Source organism: Schistocerca americana, chromosome 3, assembly GCF_021461395.2.
Source record: "Schistocerca americana isolate TAMUIC-IGC-003095 chromosome 3, iqSchAmer2.1, whole genome shotgun sequence".
Classification (NCBI taxonomy): Eukaryota; Metazoa; Arthropoda; class Insecta; order Orthoptera; family Acrididae; genus Schistocerca; species Schistocerca americana.
Window position 1 is genome coordinate 943,900,017 of NC_060121.1, and position 20,077 is coordinate 943,920,093.

The following is a 20,077-nucleotide window of genomic DNA, read 5'->3' on the forward strand; positions in this document are numbered from 1 at the left end:
AATTTCTTAAATGGTTTACTTGTAATGTCCTTTAAGTTTAAATACTGTAGAATAAATAGCGCAGTATAACATTGCATTATGTGCTATTCCAAACTTCCCATGCATCATTTATCATTTCACTGCTCACTATTGACATATTGAAGTTACCTCTAACACCTCATTATATTGGGCTTCTACTTATCTGAGAAATGGCAAAGTACATCATTTTTAAACACATCTGTAGAGTATAACTCATGTTATTGTACTGAAGATCAGTTCTGTATAATTCATGATATTGCTCTGTAACATACTGTTTTTTCCTACTCTTCCAATTAGAATGAGATTTACAGAGAGACTGCAGACATATATTGTTATGACACACAAGCAATAAGACACACATATAGTTGAGAAGGTTATACCAAGAAAAAATTAGTTGCAAATAGGGTCTAATTTGTATTAAAAAGGTTAAAACCATTGGTTGCAACCTGAAGAACGTAAAAAATGGGCATCATGCACTGGCATTCATTCCACAGATGAAATATATCAGATAATACAGCAGTGAAGTCTTTTACTTGGATGATCCTGGGTTGACAATAATCCAACTTGCAATAAATTATCATGTTCAACAATATTCCTAAGTGCATTATATACCCTCATATGGTGAGAGGTGGGAACACACAATGCACCCTGGAACGTTGTTGAACATGATTGTTTTGGAGGTCCAGATGTTATGTTGTGGGGAGGCATCAAGAGGAGCTCTTAGAATGAGAGGATATTCATTAAATGGGCTGGCCTGGCCATTCCCCTGATTTAAACTCCATCAAGCCTGTGTGGGATGTTTCAGGGAGACCTCAAGAACTCCTTACCAACCTTATGGCCACCATGGGTGCATGTTACGGAGTCTGTATCCTGTCCATGATGATCACAAGCCCTATTAAGAACTGTGTCCTGCTGTTTGTAATGCCCAAGGGACCATCTTAAATTGCAGGGACTTCTGGGACTTCTATATAATTATTGTCACTGAATAAAAGTGTCATTTCTGTTCATTATGTATTTCTTTCTGTACCTTCTGTTCTATTCTATAGCAGATCTTACTATGTATGGTCCAAATTTCATCGAGCGTATGTTACTTGGCAGTGACACAACATGCGAAAGTTATTTTCGTTTGTAAGTTTTGCAGTCTGGTTTATATCCGCATCTGTACATCCCAAAGAACTTGCAGCTAGAAGGTTGAGAGTGACTTGCAATCAATTCATTTCCAGTAAGCACTGCTTCAAATTGGAGATGCAGTCCCAGTAAAGGAAAGCAATTTGAAGAGGAGTTTGGGAACTGTAATTATTTTGTCAAAAATACTTTCAATGAAATTAATATCAGTACTTCCATGTCTGGCAGTAGTGACGACTCGGGAGAATCAGTTATGTATGACAGTGATAGCAATTGAGTGTGATGAACCTACTTTTCCCTTTGGTAAAATTAGATGTCATTAGTTTTTATTTTCCATATTTAGAAATGATGTGTGTATTGTAGTAGTGTACACTGTTGCATTTAGCATCTGAAAATTACTGAGTTGTTTCAGTTTATCCAAAATATTAATGTATTTATTACACCTGAGGCCAGGTCTAAGTTGAGAGTAGGTCCAAGTCTGGAACAAATCAAAATTGCTGATTCTTAGGTTGCTACGATTGCACAAGGGAGGTGGTACTTATTTCCTCCTTGTCTTCTCTGTGTACCAGGTCAGTTGTAGAACAGAACAAGTTCACTTATGGTTCTGTCTTGATGATGATGATGATGATGACGATGAGGTCCCATACTCCGAGGAGCCGTAAGGGACGATGCAGGAGACCCGCACCGCTGACTAGGCAAGGTCCTAGTGGAGGTGCTTTGCCGTTGCCTTCCTCCAACCATAATGGTGATGAATGATAATGATGAGGATGACACAACACCTGGGACCCTGTGCGCAGGAAGCGAGAACGCTACCACAAGGCCACAAGCTGCGGATGGTTCTGTCTTGAGCAAACACAAATTCTTCTTTAGCATCAAAACAGTGACACAGTGTGTGTAAGAAAATACAGGTTACATAGAGGCATGAATAAGTAGAAGCAACAAAGAAATCGTAATGGGAACAAAATATCAGCTATACTGCAAATGAGAGACAGCCGTGTAAACATCAGTATGAAATACTAAGAAAATTCACTGAAATGTACCGGGTGATCAAAAAGTAAGTATAAATTTGAAAACTGAATAAATCACGGAATAATGTAGATAGAGAGGCACAAATTGACACACATGCTTGGAATGACATGAGGTTTTATTAGAACCAAAAAAATACAGAAGTTCAAAAAATGTCCGACAGATGTCACTTCATCTGCTCAGAATAGCAATAATTAGCATAACAAAGTAAGACAAAGCAAAGATGATGTTCTTTACAGAAAATGCTCAATATGTCCACCATCATTCCTCAACAATAGCTGTAGTTGAGGAATAATGTTGTGAAAAGCACTGTAAAGCATGTCCGGAGTTGTGGTGAGGCATTGGCGTCAGATGTTGTCTTTCAGCATCCCTAGAGATGTCGGTCGATCACGATACGCTTGCGACTTCAGGTAACCCCAAAGCCAATAATCGCACAGACTGGGGTCTGGGAACCTGGGAGGCCAAGCATGACGAAAGTGGCGGCTGAGCACACGATCATCACCAAACAACGCACGCAAGAGATCTTTCATGCATCTAGCAATACTTTTTTGTTCTAATAAAACCCCATGTCATTCCAAGCATTTGTGTCAATTTTTACCTCTCTATCTACATTAATCCATGGTTTATTAAGTTTTCAAATTTATACTGACTTTCTGATCACCCAGTATGTGGTAACCGAGACAAAATGGCCTAATTTGAAATGCCCATAATACAACATGTATTCAGTACGTAAAGCAGTTTTATGCAACAATGGATTAACAAAGTTTTGAAGTTTTTCTACATGAGCCCCTTGAGTGGCATGGAGGATGTCTAGTCAGTAGTCAGTCTCTCTCCATGTATACTTTGCACTTGTGGTGTAACAGTCTCAGTTGTTGCTCTAAACCCGTTGAAGAATACCTGCAGCAAACACTGCTCATTTGGGTTTATTTCAGGTTTCACCTCATGTAACAATTGCACTGTATATGAATAAAACCTTAGGGGCTTGTGTAGCACATCGTAGATAGTTGATTTTGGAACACCAAGCTCTTGTGACACCATAGTAATGGATTTCTTATGACTTCTTGCAAACATATCTGAAATATGATAAACAGGCTTATCTGATGTTCTTCATTTTACACCACAATGCCTCTTAGCAATAGGTCCTGACTCTAGATGCACTGCTTTCCACACCTTGATTCTCTTGGCATTTAGAGGGCTTCTGTAGTATTCTGCACAGAAATGTTATTGAACTGCAGTAATGGACCTAGTTAAGCATACAGCTGTATGTTTTGTGCTTTTCCAGCATACACTGCAATTTTCAGTTGTTAGAAAAACTTTGTTTTGTCAGTTTTCAGCTCCTGAAACTAAAAAATGGGTAAAAATTAACTTGATATTACATAATAAACAGTAAGATTCCACAGCTAATATACTGTCTAACACCTAACAAAATTATTTGAATTTTTTATTATATTCACAAATTAGGGCAGTTCATCTCGGACATCCTGCATTTGTGTGTTACAGAAGAGGAATTTGTGTCTGCTCGTGGCAGAGCCGTATTTTCGTAAATATACAAGGGCTGTCCAGAAAACAGTTGTGTCTGATAATTAACCTCAGAGCCACACCAAAATATATACTAAAATAAATTTCTCAATAATGTATTACAGAATTTAAATTATCAGAATTCACTTCAAATATCTCCCACATGGATTTAAATAACACTGGTCAATGTTTTTGGAACTCTTGAAATGTGATGTCACGCGATGCTTTGCGAACAGGTCATAATTAGTCATAAGGGTGTGCCTTGAAATGCTGCTAAGCTCTATGGTGCAGAAGTCTAGGGGCATGGTTTTCTTGGAGTACAGCTCTTATAGGCATCTCAAGGGCTCTGGTGTCCTACCAACCTGCACCCAATCTTCATGTTCCATTGCTTACATCAAAAGGGGATGAATAGAGGAATAGAGTTGTTGAATCTTCACTGTTAAAACACACTCTCTGTATATCTCTACTGTGATTTGATGTGTCTTTAATCGAAGTTTAGATTTATTGTTTTGATAGTGTTTTAGACAGATTTTTTGTGTCTGCCATTGGCTATTCTGTCCACCACTGGAGTTTGCAAATGTCTCGTTAGAGCACACTAGAGTATGGTAACATAAGTATCACCACATAGTGAGAGTTTCATGAATGATTATTGGAAAAAGCATGCAAAATATACCCCTTGTGAGAAATATGTCCCGTTATTTTAGTTTCTTTGCTTGCTGATTGTGAGCAATGTGTGTTACTGGCAAGTTTTTTTTGTGAGTGTATAATGCATGAGTTTAGTGAGCTTTACTTTCTTTCAAATAGTAGCAGCATATCATGAGTTCAGGAACAACACAATATGAATTAAGTCTGAAATTTATCAAGTAAAATTTTTGTACATGAGTTAGGATGAATGTGAGGTAACGTTGTGTGCCCAGATTCGATGTAAAAATGAATCAAGAACAAAAACAATGTAAAGTCATGCAAGTGTATACATGCAATTTTAACAGAGCAATGTATAATGTAGCTGAATAGTTGTGTGTGCTATATGACTTAAAATGCATATTTTTGAATTTCACAAGTGTAAATACAACAAATACAGATTGCACATTTCCATGGCAGTCTTCATGTAAGCCAGTCACAGTGCAAGATCCATGATGTCATGGAAACATCACTGATTCATCACGCAAACTCATAAACACTGCAGTTTGAGTGCACAAGACATTAGATGCCTGAATGATTAGAAATAAAAATACTAAATTTTATAACCATACAATGAAGCTAACATACACTGCGTTAAAGATCTCTCCAAAACACGTCTTTTAGTACTATTTGTTGTGGCAAACTGTCAGGAAATGTGACATTGTGGGATAAGAAAGCTACCTATAGATTTTATCTTGAAGTTGGATTTTGATGTTATTTAGTAGATGACCATGAAACGGTAAGAAGATACAGTAAGTAAATGTTTGGCCAGAGTGTGATATCTTTATCTTGAAGTTAGCTTTTGATGTTATTTAGTAGTTGATAATGAAATGGAAAGAAGATACAGTATGTAAATGTATAGCTAGAGTGTAATATTGCTCCCATCTCTCTTTTCAAATCTTGGTTGTAGTGACAGTCTGATCTGGAGTGTAGCCTGAGGTCTAGGTTAGTTCTGATTGATAAATATAGCTGCCTTCCCCAATATGGAGACCATGAGCTGCGCCTGCCACAAAGTAACAGACGTTTTGATCTATCATTGCGGTGGGTGGGTCCACAGCTGTTACCTTGGTGGTGCAATAGAAAATCCCACCACCGGTGAAGTGCGTTCTGTGATTAGGTTTGTGTTGACAAAAAAATGTAAACCAGTTGAAATTGATCACAGTCTTTGTAATGTGTACAGAAAAAAGGAGTAATAGGTTTGGGATACACTTATTGCAAAAGTTTTGTTTTTCATTACAATGTGAGTCCACACACAGACAATTGTACCTGAGAGCTCCTGCGAGGTTTTGGATGGGACGTGTTTGATCATCCATGATATAGCCCAGATTTGGTACGAAGTGACTACAACCTCTTTCCAGCAATGAAGAGATGGCTCACTACACAACGCTTTGATACTGATGCCATTATATACCAATACCAGTGGTTCCAACTGCAAGTGCCAGATTTCTACAGAGGCGGTACTCATAAATATCGGACCACAGTATGATAAATACCTCAGTTTGAATAGAGATTGCGTGGAGAAATACCTTAAGAGAGTACCATTAAAGTGTATATAATAAAATCTGTTTTTCCACATTGTTAATTTTATATATCAAAACATCTGCTGCTACTTTCTAGATAGCCCTTAAATCAACAATTTATGACGAATATTAAAAAACTTTCTTTTACAATTACAAAGCTGAACCTTTTCTTTATTTTAACAACAATTTCATTCGGTCTTAAGATCATCTTTCTGTTACATAAGAAATAATTAACTGACAACAGTAAGGATAGGTTGCTAATCACCATATAAAGGAGATTTTGAGTCGCAGACAGGCACAACAAAAAGACTGCTACACATTTAAGCTGAAGCAGAAAACACACACACACACACACACACACACACACGACCACTGTCTCTAACTGCTGTACCCAGACTGAGTCACAACTGTGTCTGATGGGAGCAGCAAACCAGTGGTGGAGGTAATGAGGAGGGATGGAAGGGAGAGGGAGGGGACGATAGCAGGGTTGGGTGGGGTAAGGTGTATAGTTGCTTGTGGGAGTGTGCAAAGATATTGTGAGGACAGGATAGAGACTGCTAGACGCAGTTGGGAGGTTAGGAAGAGCGGGAGGAGGAGTGGAAATGGAGAGATGTAGAGAAGGGGAAAAGGAGTAATGGGTGCATTGGTGGAATAAAAGGCTGTGTTGTGCTTGGGTGGGAGCAGGGAAGGGCATAGGTAAGTGGAGGACAGAGTCAAGCGAAGGATGAAACCAGTGTGGAGGGGGGGTTGCAGTAATGTAGGATGTACTGCAGGGAGATTTCCCACCAGTGTAGTTCAGAAAAGATGGTGTTGGTAGGAAGATCCAGGAGGCACAGGTTGTGAAGCAGTCATTAAAGAGAAACACATTGTGTTGGACAGCATGTTCAGCAACTGGGTAGTCTGGCTGTCTCTTGGCCAGTCTGTTGTGGCCATTCATGCGGACAGACAGCTTGTTAGCTGAACATCACACAAATGAAATTTCTTTTACAGAATGTGAACCATTAGTTGATACTATCAGTACAAAATCTGGCACAATTATGCAAATATTCAATGATTGACAGATTACTAATACAGTCTTTGTTGTTCTTCATGCAGCCACGAAAGCATTCTTAAATATCAAAAAGCTGTGTGATATGAATATTGCTTAAACAAAATATTAAACATACGTTAGGCTGGAGTATTTGAACTATTCATATTTGAAGAACACCAGTCAGCATCATCATCCTCAAATATATTGTCGAGAGACTCAGGATCGTGTTAGAATTTGTGCTGCAGCAGTAAGTGCCGCAAGTTGCTAGTGACTAACCCAAAGCAGTGAGGAATGGAGTCAGCCAAAAGATGCAGTGACTGCAGTGTGATGTGTAACTACTTGAGTGTATTACTTGTTATATACAAACAGAAACAGGGATAGTTATGTAGAAGAGGAACAAATGAGAGATTTGAGCTTTTACCAAACTGTTATGCAAAGTTGGATCTCCAGTTTATTGCAAGTATATGTCTTAACCAAGTAGATGTTCATACATGCTTCTAGGACATACTGATACCAGATGATTCAGAAGTAATGAGCAGATTTTAAAAATTACAGGCAGATTATAAAAGATAGAAACATGTTGCCTGTATCACTGGATAGAGGAAGGTTCAAAGTTTTGACACAGCTGTGTTGTTGTTTGTAGCAACATGGTGACTACACCACAAGATAAATCATTTTGTTTGTCGGAATTGCATGAAATCAATCCATTTTTCAAGTGCAACGTACATTCCATCATCGATTCAACAAAAAGCTGCCTCTGCACAAGAAGATTTATGACTAGCAAACACTTTTTGGACAAATCGATTTTTCATCCATTGGGTAAAGTACCTGTAATGAAAGAATTTAGGAGTCTCAAAATCCTTGTGTCATTGCGGAATATGAAAGGCACTCACCAAAACTGAATGTGTTTTGTGCCATTTCTGCTCACAAAGTTTATGGACCTTTATTTTTTGTGGAGGAAACTGTGACAGGAATCTCATACCTTGGGCATGCTGTAAAATTGCTTGTTTCCTCAACTTCACAAACATTCCAATGATTACATTTTTGTGCATGACAGCATCTTACCTCACTTCCACTTGGAGGTGCAACATTATCTTAACAACACCCTCCCACAGTGCCAGAATGGAAGTAGTGGGCAACGAGATCTTGTTCACTGATTTTGGCCTCTCGGGTCATTACACATCACACCTTCCAATCTTTTTCTGTGGGAGTATATAAAAGACTGAGTCTTTGTCTCACCTATGGCAATGGCAGCTACTCTTCAAGAGCAAAGAAGTCAAATTGTTGCCGTCAATTCAATAAAAACCTGTTGGTTTGATGTTTCTCAAGCAACATATGGTGCTCCTATCGAGTGTATGGTATTGTGTCTGTGCGAGCATAAAACTTTGAACCTTCCTCTATCCAGTTACATGCACAATGTGTTTCTACCTTTCACAGTTTGTAATAAACAATTGAAATCTGTACTTTCATTTTGGATCACCCTGTACTTTTAATTTAATTATTTATTTGCAGACAGTATAGATGGATCTTCTCCAAATGGATATGTGCTGATAGCACCACTGCTTTTGCAAATATTACTCTGCATTTGATTCAAGCTGCCATGTTTTTGTGGTCTTCAGTCCAGAGACTGGTTTGATGCAGGTCTCCAAGCTACTGTATCCCTGTGCAAGTTTCTTCATTTCTGAGCAACTACTGCAACCTACTTCCTTCTGAATCTGCTTAGTGTATTCATCTCTTGGTCTCCCTGTATGATTTTTACCCTCCACACTTCCCCCCAATAGTAAATTGGTGAACCCTTGATGCCTCAGAACATGCCCTACCAACCGATCCCTTCTTCTAGTCAGGTTGTGCAACAAATCCATCTTCTCCTCAATTCTATTCAGTACCTCATCAGTTATGTGGTCTACCCATCTAATCTTCAGCATTCTTCCGTAGCACCACATTTCGAAAGTTTCTATTCTCTTCTTGTCTAAACTATTTATCATCCATGTTTCACTTCCACACATGGCTGAACTCCATACAAATACATTCAAAAAAGACTTCCTGACACTTAAATTTATACTCGATGTTTACAAATTTCTCTTCTTCATAAATGCTTTCCTTGCCATAGCCAGTCTACTTTTTATATCTCCTCTACTTTGACCATCATCACTTGTTTTGCTCCACAATATCAAAACTCTTCTACTACTTTTAAGTGTCTCATTTCCTAATCTAATTCCCTCGGTATCATCTGATTTAATTCAACTACATTCAATTATCCTTATTTTGCTTTTGTTGATGTTCATGTTATGTCCTTCTTTCAAGACACTGTCCATTCTGTTCATCTGCTCTTGCAGATCCTTTGCTGTCTCTGAGAGAATTACAATGTTGTCAACAAACCTCGAAAGTTTTTATTTCTTCTCCGTGGGTTTCAATTCCTACTTTCTTTTGTTTCCTTTACGGCTTGCTCAATATACAGATTGAATAACATCGGGGATAGGCTACAATCCTTCTCAACCACTGCTTCCCTCAAAAGCCCCTTGACTCTTGTACGAGCTGCATCTGATATCTGTACAAATTGTAAATAGCCTTTCCTTCCCTGTATTTCAAACCTGCCTCCTTCAGAATTTGAAAGAGTGTTCCAGTCAACATTGTCAAAAGCTTTCTCTAAGTCTACAAATGCTAGAAATGTAGGTTTGCCTTTCCTTACTCTTATCTTCTAAGATAAGTCGTAGGGTCTGTATTGCCTTGCGCATTCCAACATTTCTACAGAATCCAAACTGATCTTCCCTGAGTTCAACTTCTATCAGTTTTTCCATTCATGTATAAAGAATTCATGTTAGTATTTTGCAGCATTGATGTATTAAACTGAGGATATTTCGCCTGTCTCATACATCTTGCTCTCCTGATGGTAGAGTTTTGTCATGGCTGGCTCTCCCAAGACTGTCAGTAGTTATAATGGAATACTGTCTACTCCCAGGGCTGTGTTTCGACTTAGGTCCTTCAGTGCTCTGTCAAATTCTTCACGCATTATCATATCTCCCATCTCTTCTTCATCTATGTCCTCTTCCATTTCCATAATATTGCCCTCAAGTACATCACCCTTGAATAGACACTCTATATACTCCTTCCACATTTCTGCTTGCCCTTCTTTGCTTAGGACTGGTTTTCCATCTGAGATGTTGATATTCATACAGGTGATTCTCTTTTCTCCGAAGCGCTCTTTAATTGTCCTGTACGCAGTATCTATTGTACGCTTTGTGATATATGCCTCTACATTTACATTTTTCCTCTAGCCATTCCTGCTTAGCCATTTTGCATTTCCTGTCGATCTCATTTTTTAGACATTTGTACTCTTTTTCACCTGCTTCATTTACTGCATTTTTATATTTTCGTCTTTCATCAATTAAATTCAATCTCTCTTTTGTTACCCAAGGATTTCTACTAGCCCTCTCTTTTTACGTACTAGATCCTCTGTTGCCTTCACTATTTCATCTCTCAAAGCTCCCCGTTCTTCTTCTACTCTATTTCTTTCCTCTGTTCTTGTCAGTTGTTCTCTAATGCAATCTCTGAAACACTGTAAAAACTGTGGTTCTTTCAGTTTATCCAGGTCCCATCTCCTTAAATCCTATCTTTTTGCAGTTTCTTCAGTTTTAATCTACAGTTCATAACCAATAAATTGTCGTCAGAATCCATGTCTGCCCCTGGAAATATCTTACGATTTAAAATCTGGATCCTAAATCTCTCTCTTACCATTATATAATCAGTCTGAAACCTTCCAGTGTCTCCAGTCCTCTTCCACGTATACAACCTTCTTTCATGATTCTGAAACCAAGTGTCAGCTATGATTAAGGTATGTTCTGTGCAGAATTCTATCAGGCGGCTTCCTCTTTCATTCCATACCCCCAGTCCATATTCACCCACTACTCCTCCTCCTCTTCCTTTTCCTACTATCGAATTCCAATCCCCCATGACTATTAAATTTTCATCTTCCTTAACTATCTGAATAATTTCTTTTATTACATCATAGATTTCGTCAATCTCTTCATCATCTGTGTAGCTAGCTGGAATATAAACTTGGACTATTGTGGTTGGCATGAGCTTCGTGTCTATCTTGGCTACTATAATGCATTCAATGTGCTGTTCATAGTAGTTTATCTGCGCTCCTATTTTTTTTATTCATTATTAGACCTACTCCTGCATTACCCTTATTTGATTTTTTATTTATAACCCTGTATTCACCTGATCAGAAGTCTTGTTCCTCCTGCCACCAAACTTCTCTAATTCCCACTATATCTAATTTTAACCTATCAATTTCCCTTTTAAATTTTCTAACCTACCTGCCTGATTAAGCAATCTCACATTCCACGCTCCTATCCATAGAACGCGTTTTCTTTCTCCTGATAATGACGTCCTCCTGAGTAGTCACCACCCGGAGATCCGAATGGGAGACTATTTTACCTTCGCAATATTTTACCCACGAGGATGCCATCGTCGTTTAACCATACGGTAAAGCTGCATGCAATTGCAAAAAATTACAGTTGTAATTTCCCCTTGCTTGCAGCCGTTCACAGTACCAGCACAGCAAGGCCATTTTGGTTAATGTTACAAGGCCAGATCAGTTAATCATCCAGTCTGTTGACCCTGCAACTACTGAAAAGGCTGCAGACCCTCTGCAGGAACCACACAGTTGTCTGGCCTCTCAACAGATACCCCTCTGTTGTTGGCTGCACCTGTGGTACAGCTATCTGTATCGCTGAGGCACACAAGCCTCCCCACCAATGAGAAGGTCCATAGTTCATGAGGGAACAAGATGCCATATAAAATACCATTTGAAGGAAAAATAGCTGATATATTATCTGATGATATTAATTTTCTCCGCAAAAATGACCTTCATCCTTTAGACATAGTACTAACACTGGCAGTTTTGCGCTAGGGGCCCAAGTCACAATTCCCTTACAGACCAGAGATTATCTTCAGTGATTATCACTTGCTTCAAATACTCAACAGAATACAAGACATGCCAACTATTATTTGAACATGTCCATGTAGCTACGGAAGACTACTATGAAAAACTAACATATTCTTCCAATTCTGTGTGTGTGTGTGTGTGTGTGTGTGTGTGTGTGTGTGTGTGTGTGTATTTAACCGAAGATATACATAACACTCATTACATGAAATATTTTTGTCCAATGTTTTACAAACTGATACAGTCTTCTGGGAGTGATTTCCTGCACTTGTTTTCAAAGAGGTTACAGCACAAATTATATATCTGAACTATTGTTTTAGGTAATTACAGAAATGCTCACGATGTATTGCTGGGTATGTACCAGGAGCTTCGTAGAAATGGTATTCGTATACCATCTGAAATGCAGATCAATCTATCCCTACTGCACTCTTACATCCTTGTACGCCTGCATGTTCGTCAAGGACAACATGCAAAAGGTGCACGGATGCTGATCCGAGTTGCCAAAAATATCTCAAAATTTCCTTCTCGTAAGTAATCCCGTATTTTACTTTTCCTATTTTTAAATAAAACTGATAATTTTAGGTGTAGGATGTTGTGCAGAAGAAGTAATTCTTTCAGTGATAATAATTTGAGGTACCTAAATTTATTTTTTACGTTGTTAGTTTTTCTTTCTGGTGTATTTTTATTTTTTCCCTGTAAGTGTCAAATACCAACAACAAAATAAATTTGAAAGTATTGTAAGAGTACATACCATTACTTTAGTAATTCCATGGTCGTTGTTGGTTTCTCACAGATATTGTTCCTATCTTGACATCCACTGTGATCGAATGCTCACGAGCAGGTCTCAGGAAATCAGCATTCACTTATGCAGCAATGCTCATGCGCCCTGAATATCGCTCTCAGGTGGATCCAAAATATGCAAAGAAAATTGAAGCAGTAGTAAGGAAACCAGCAAGAGGAGCTCCTGAAGAAGATGAATCAGTTTCTCCTTGCCCATATTGTAATTCTGATCTTCCCGACACAGAATTACAGTGTCCTCGTTGCAAGAACACTATCCCCTTTTGCATTGCTACAGCAAGTATCATAAAATTCTTTTACAGAACTTTGGAAAACATACAAATTACACTTTGTAATTAGATTTGTAGTCTAGGAAATTATGACTTGATATTCAACAGTCTCTTTCAATATGTGACCGTGCAAACAAAATATGTTGCAGAAATTTTGGATGTAAATATTTTATGTAACTGTTAGCTTCATGTAACACTAGTTGTACTAGCAGCTTAAATTATTTCCCATTTATAGAAATTTGTATGTTTATTTTATGCAGGGGCGTCATATTGTCAAAGATGATCTCACAGCCTGTCCACATTGTGATTTTCCAGCTATATATACAGAACTCATCACGTAAGTGTTAAGTGAATGTGCATGGCAGTTAGTAATATATAAACAAATGAATTAGTACTATTATATTTCATGAATGATAGTTGGCAAGTTCCTAGGATTATTGGATTAATTAATGACATGAATATAGTATCAGCTATATATGAAATACTGTATATTCGGTATTAGAAACATTACAAATGCCTATAACTAATATGGTATTCCATCTAATGAATTTCTTTGCAACTGAAGACAAAGTAAGAAAATCTAATTTGATTTCAAAAAAATAGTACAAATGTCAAGGCCAGAAAAAAATACTGAAGCTGCAGAGGTCTCTGACTCACTCTACTGTATTATGCCAGCTGCTCATGAATGATATGTGATGTGAGAAGTCATCAAGTCTTCCTCAGAGCATATTATTTTATTATTGTTTATTTAATACAGCAGCTAGCCACTTTTTATTTAACTTTATTCATGCCAACAAGAGTTTTACATTTTCACCCACTTGCAGTTGGCAGAATAAAGTTGTACTTTCATCATCAAGGTTAACCCCTTGCTGCATACTGGGTCAGACATGGCACATACCATTTTCCTTATTGTGGAGCTCATATTTGAAAATATATTTCGTAAATGCATGTTGGGACAGATACAGTACCCTGTTAAGAATATCTCCGCAAACAATGAATGCCATCTGTTGAGAGAGTAAGGATCAATGTAGTAAGACTCTTTGCTTTGCGCTGCGAGCTGTTTACGTCAAGTTCAGTTGTACGAAAAGTTGTATTTGACACAGTAAGCATTTGAGTTTGGAGTTTATATAATTTCCAGGGGTGAAAGGACATCTGTGGATAATTGTAAAGCTGTAAGTTTATGTATTTGTCAATTAGAATACATATAATATTGAAAAATCGGTTTGTGACACATTTGGGACAACATGGATTATTGGTAGCATAGAGTAAACATTCGTCATAACCTAACTTTCGTAGTAAAATATATCTTTTCTTTTCAGTTGTGTTACTGCAATGAATGTAACAGAGTTTTACAGCTCTTCTGCCACAGTAAGAGTTATTGAGGATGGAAATGTTAGTGAAGACCCAGATATGTCAGATGATGAAACATTTTCTGCAGAACAATATTTTCAAAATGAAGATTTGCTTTGTTCAGAGTCAGTTAGTGATGATGACATCAGACCTGAGAGCTATAACATAACAAAGAAAAGAACTGTGATACCAGAAACGGAATCAAAGTCAGAAGATGGCAATGAGATGAGGCTTATGGCTGATTGTAACCTTGATGATAATCATGTTTCAGATAGGGTTAGAGCAAAGCAATGAATTTCAAAACCTCCGACTAAGGTGGAGAAACCTACAATTCACTGGAAAGTAGGAAACTTGATTAGAAAAGATGAAGAGATAAAATTCACCATTAATAATAATCTTCCTGAGGAAATATTGTATCTTGACATTCCTGTGACATATTTTCAGTATTTCTTTACTGAAGACATAGTTCAGTACGTAACCGAACAAACTAATTTGTATTCTGTACATAGCCGTCACTGCCAAATGTAGATGTTGGCGTACGGTGGAGGAATGTAGGATTTGGATGGAAACTGTCAGTATGTGCTGTATTAAAACTCGGCCATGATCTTCAAGTGTTTGATTATTCCCAGCTACAGTGCTGCATTCGTCTCTGTCTACGTCACAGAGTCCTGCGGTACCAAGGATTTCACTTTTCTGTCTGCAAAACAGCTTGGCACGGTAGAGCTACCTCAGCAACCCGTGCAACATACTGCGGCATGCTGGCCATGTACAGCCAAGGAGTTTGGATGACGTCAGGATGTACCAGCAACCGACTCAGCAGCCTTCGTCCCCGTTGCCTCAGCACCGCTCCACGGGAGAGCCGCAGGGCAGGGTGATCGTGCTTCTTTGCCGTTGTGGTTAAGATCGCGGCGACAGCAAGCTCCTTCGATCCGACAGCCAAATCTGCAGACCTCACCTGGGGATGCCTCCGGCGTGTGTAGGAGCCAACCAGACTGCCCGCGCTAGCGAGCCGTCGAGTGGCCCGCCGCTAGCTGGCTATGGACCCCGCATTGGCCTCAGAGGGTCGAACCAGCGACCCGTCATGGACCGGAATGCTGGCGCCCCATCTGCTGCTGCTTGTAGCTGGTGGTGAGACACGCCCTGCCGTCCAGGAGAGCTGCCACACTTTAATCCCCCTCGTTAGAAAACTGGCACCTATTTATATGCAGCTGTGCACCTCTGTTTTGCTAACGTGCTGCTCCGAGTCATGTACTCGTAACACCTATGTTCTGCTAGTGGGCCCTTTCTGCCTGTAACTTGTGCCATGCAAACCACTGCGTTTACTCTTTTCAGTGGTTCTACGGCCCTGTAGCCTCCATTCTACTTCGCAACTGCAGGTAAACGTAACTTACTAACAACAGGCTCACGCCTGGCTGTAACTTGTGCGCTCAGAAATATTGCTCCGAATCAAACTTTTTCCTATCTTAAACGGTGGTGTTGCTACATTATTGCCCCCTTTGGTAAGACCCGGTCCCTGTGTCGACCTCTACCTACTCTTAAACTTGTTTGGATCGGCACATACTTATGACATATTTACTACTACTATTACAAAACTTAGATGTGGTCTAGTCCTCTTTAAAACACATGACATGAGACAAAACGTAAAAATTCCTTACTGGATGACCACTCCACTTAATGCTCGATCAACCCCTTACCTACCCGTCTTACTCCCTCAGTATCCAATCCACTGGGATTTGGACCACCGTTGGTTCCCTCTTGGAATTGGCTCTCTGCCTGATCAGAATGAAAACAACACACAACAGAGTTAAGGCTGTGATGGCACTTGTCACAGAGGAGCTCAAACCGATTGTTACTTGTTGTTGCCTCTCCCTATATTGAGCAACATGCTGCACAAGCTATTCGGCTGATATGCGCCCCTCTTGCTCTGAATGAACTGGTTTATGGATCTCAACAGACCTGACTCCAGAGTTTGATTTAACAAGGTCACATTCTGCTTTGGCAAAAACTCGTTAAGTTGCTTCTGGCCAGTGTAATTGGCTGTGTAACATTTAATTGAGTGACTCCTGAAATTGACGCTGGCAGATGGAAGGTTGGTCCTATTATGTTACATTGATTAAAATTCCGTTCCCCTCGAGCTCTATATGTTTCGCTTCTGCAAATACTTCCTGCTCAAAACAACTTGCTACTACTATCAAATTTTCATAAGTGGAGAACATCCAATGCATCCTGACCCGTTGCAAGCTCAATTTTGGCTCCACGATGTCCCTTGGACAGTCTATTTCTTTCCTCGTGGCTAAAAATAACTGCACTGTGCACGTGTCCGGATTGGTGCTTATCACCCTGGCTCGACATCCCGTTACCTTCCCTCTATGGCAACTCCTTAATTCCTCCCTTGTCATCTTGGCGTACTGGCTGTTAAATGCCAAGATCAGCAATACCTCCTCGGTTTTTTGCTTCTACCAACTTGCTCGACACTCCCCTTTCCAGTGACCTGAGGACAGTGATCACCATCACCCTTCCTCCCTCTTCAAAAAGACTGCTGTCCCCAGCAGGCTCACAATACTCGAAAACACACAAAACATATGAAAATACAATGCCTGATTAATCCACACAAACTTGATGATACATAACAAGAAAACATAAAAACTACAAATACTACTCTCTGGATTGCAAAGTATATGGTACATCAAGCTGTACTCTATCTTCGTGGTTTTCCCTGCACTTAACACCTCTCTTCACTCTCTCTTTCTTCCTCTTCCCTTCCTGTGGCAAGCCTGGAATCACATCCGGACAACCCTGTAATGGCCGCAACCGCCCAATGTGTACTATCGTTGTTCTAGTTGGCAAGCTTAACATTAGCAGGGGCTGTGGTTTCAACTACTTGGTATGTCCCTTGATATCTTGTGACAAACTTCTTCATTTTCCCTTTTTGCGTATAGGTGCTGGATAACATTACCCATTGCCCTACTCTTTACTTCAGTAAACTTCCTTTCCGCTTCACTGCGTCTTCCTGCCTTTCCAGAGCCTCCGTATTCACCTTTTGTACCCGTTTCCAAACATCCTGAATTCTTGCGCTACTGTTAGGCCATAACCTATGACTTCTACTTTTGCCACCTTTCTACTCGGTGCACCCGCATTACCGTGCTTCTTCCCAGGCTTGTGCACCACCTTGTAGTCGAATTCACTAAGCTTCACAGCCCACCTAGCGATTCTTGTGGACAGATCCTTCAACCCCAACAATCACTTCAACACAGCATGATCTGCTACTACCCAAAATCTTCTCCCATATAAATAACATTTAAAATATGTGATTCCATAGATTACACTAAGCATCTCCCTCTCTGTTGTTGAGTAATTCCTTTCTGCTGCATTCAACTACCTAGACACATAGGCTACAGGATGTTCTTTCCCATAAATTTCCTCACTAAGAACACACCCTAATGCTTGATTTGATTCATGGCATGTTAGAATAAATTTCTTTTCAAAATCTGGAAACAAGAACCGGACTAGATGTTAACACTTCTTTCAGTTTGTCAAACGCTTTCAGATACTCTTCTGTCGACTCAAATTTCACACCCTTCCATAACAATCGCGTCAATGGCTGTGCGAAATCTGCAAAACCCTTCACAAACTTTCGATAGAAATTGCAAACTCCAACAAATTATTGCACTTGCTTAACTGTTTTTGGCTCCCAAAAATCCATTACAGCCTGTACCAACTTTGGACCTGTTCGCACTCCGTCCTTACTGATGATATGACCTAAATATTTCACTTCTTCCAATGCAAAATGACACTTGTCCAGGCTCAATGTCAAACGAGCTGCTCTTGACCTCATAAAGACTTCCCTTAACTGCTGTCTATGCTGCTCCATCCAAATAGACAAGACACTGCCGTGGTTTTAAACCCCTTAACACACAATCTAGCAAACTCTGAAACATTGCCGAAGTGTTTTTCAAACTGAATGGCATTCTGATGTACTGGTAATGGCCTTCAGGAGTAGAAAAAGCAGTTTTTGGACAGTCCTCTGGAGCCACCTCTAACTGATGATAACCACTTGTCAAATCCATCATCCTAAGTGATCCAAAGTCTCCGATATGTTTGGAATGGGATATGCGTCCATTACTGTCTTATTATTGAGGTATCGGTAGTCGCAACAAAATCTGTATTTCTTAGTTCCATCCATAGATTTTTTAGTCACAACGACAATGCCCGCTCCCTAGCAACTATTACTATGCTCTATAATACTGTCTGCAAGCTGCTGAGCAATGAAATTCTCCACAATCAGCTAAAAATACCTCGGTATTCTGTATGGTTTACAGTTAACAGGTGCTTCATTCCCTGTTGGTATCCTGAACTAATGGAGTTGCTGGTAACGGTCCTTGTGGAAGAAACAAATCCTTAAATTCCCATAACAACTTTTCCATATGCTTTTATTCCATCCTCCTCTCAAATGCATAAGTTTGTTATGCAGTGCAGTTCTATCAGCAGTTAGTGGTTGATCACTACGCCTACCTCTTGAACACCAGTATTCGTCATGTGGTACATCCAAATTCACTACTAAAACTCCTTTTCCCAAATTCGCATCTACAGCGCTAACATTGTCTATGTTCACGGGGACCACTCGCCCATCGTTTCCCTGTTGTACGTGTACAATACTACGTTTCACAAAACAGCCTAATGGATCCAAAACTCCAATATCCCCAATGGTTCAATAACACATACCGTACCCACAGGTAGATTTGACTCTACACTTACCTAAAGCAACTTCCCTGTGCCACTAGACACACACTCATGCGAATTAAGCCTTAATGCTAATGTACGTGGCTCAGTTGGTTTGTTCATTACGTTGAACGCCCCCCGTGACAGCTCTGCATCGATAACAGTTTCCCCTAGCTGAAATAACGTTCCACCAAGCTCCACAGTTTGTTCTCCAAGGTCAATTTTGGCATGATGTTGTTGCAAGAAATTTACTCCTAGGATCATGTCATAGCCATCGCTTACCTTTGGCACTACCTCCATTCATGCATCAAGTCGGACTTTCCCTATGCAAAAGTCAACTGCCACTGACCCCAAAGGTGTGACCTCCTTATCCCCCACTCCATGCAACCTATAATGTGGTGGGTCTAGCTTCCTTCATCCCATTATATTCCTAGTAGCCACAGACACTTGCACCCTTGTGTCCAACAAAATCTTAAACTTTTTAGTTCCTATGGATGCTACCACTGAACATTCCATCTCTGCACTTGTGTTTGTAGCATTGAAATTAAACAGGAATTCCCTTAGGTGGGTCTTGGGCCCCCTCTGCCGATTAACGATTGTCCACCTCTACTAACTCCACTTCTCCATCCTCCATGGCTACTGATTTCCGCCCCTTCCTCTATTCCTCAGTGACTGGGTACACTGCCTCTGCACATGTCCCGTATGGCCACACTCATAATATACCCACTGTAAACACTGTTTGTTCATCATGTACCCCCGTTGCCACATCGATTTCCTCCCATTGGATTGTCAGCTGAATGGCCGAATCCAAATCTTTCAGAATCACTTCACTCACTTTCCGCACCATATGCACCGGTGACCCCTCAAAAATACATCAAGTGCCCTTTGCTCGGCCTTCTGCTTTCATTCCCAATTAGTCCCATTTCGACCTATAAAATCCCACAGAAACAAAACATTTAACTACAAAAATAAACTGACTTCTTACAGCTCAGTATCTCATCTTACGTTTTAGGAGGAGATAAAGAAAACATCACACTCAACCAATACAAAAGTAATAAAATGCCATGAAAGAAAA

The 20,077-nt window shown here is 39.7% G+C and overlaps 1 protein-coding gene across 1 annotated transcript in view; it reads left to right on the forward strand.

Moving 5' to 3' along the window:
- The window catches only part of LOC124606815 (WD repeat-containing protein 19), a 303,209-nt gene that overhangs the window by 268,039 nt on the left and 15,093 nt on the right, over positions 1-20,077 (forward strand). Inside the window, exons 22-24 of the mRNA XM_047138882.1 lie at positions 12,187-12,393; positions 12,660-12,940; positions 13,194-13,270. Coding sequence (XP_046994838.1) covers positions 12,187-12,393; positions 12,660-12,940; positions 13,194-13,270 — 565 coding nt within the window. The remainder of the gene's footprint in view (positions 1-12,186; positions 12,394-12,659; positions 12,941-13,193; positions 13,271-20,077) is intronic.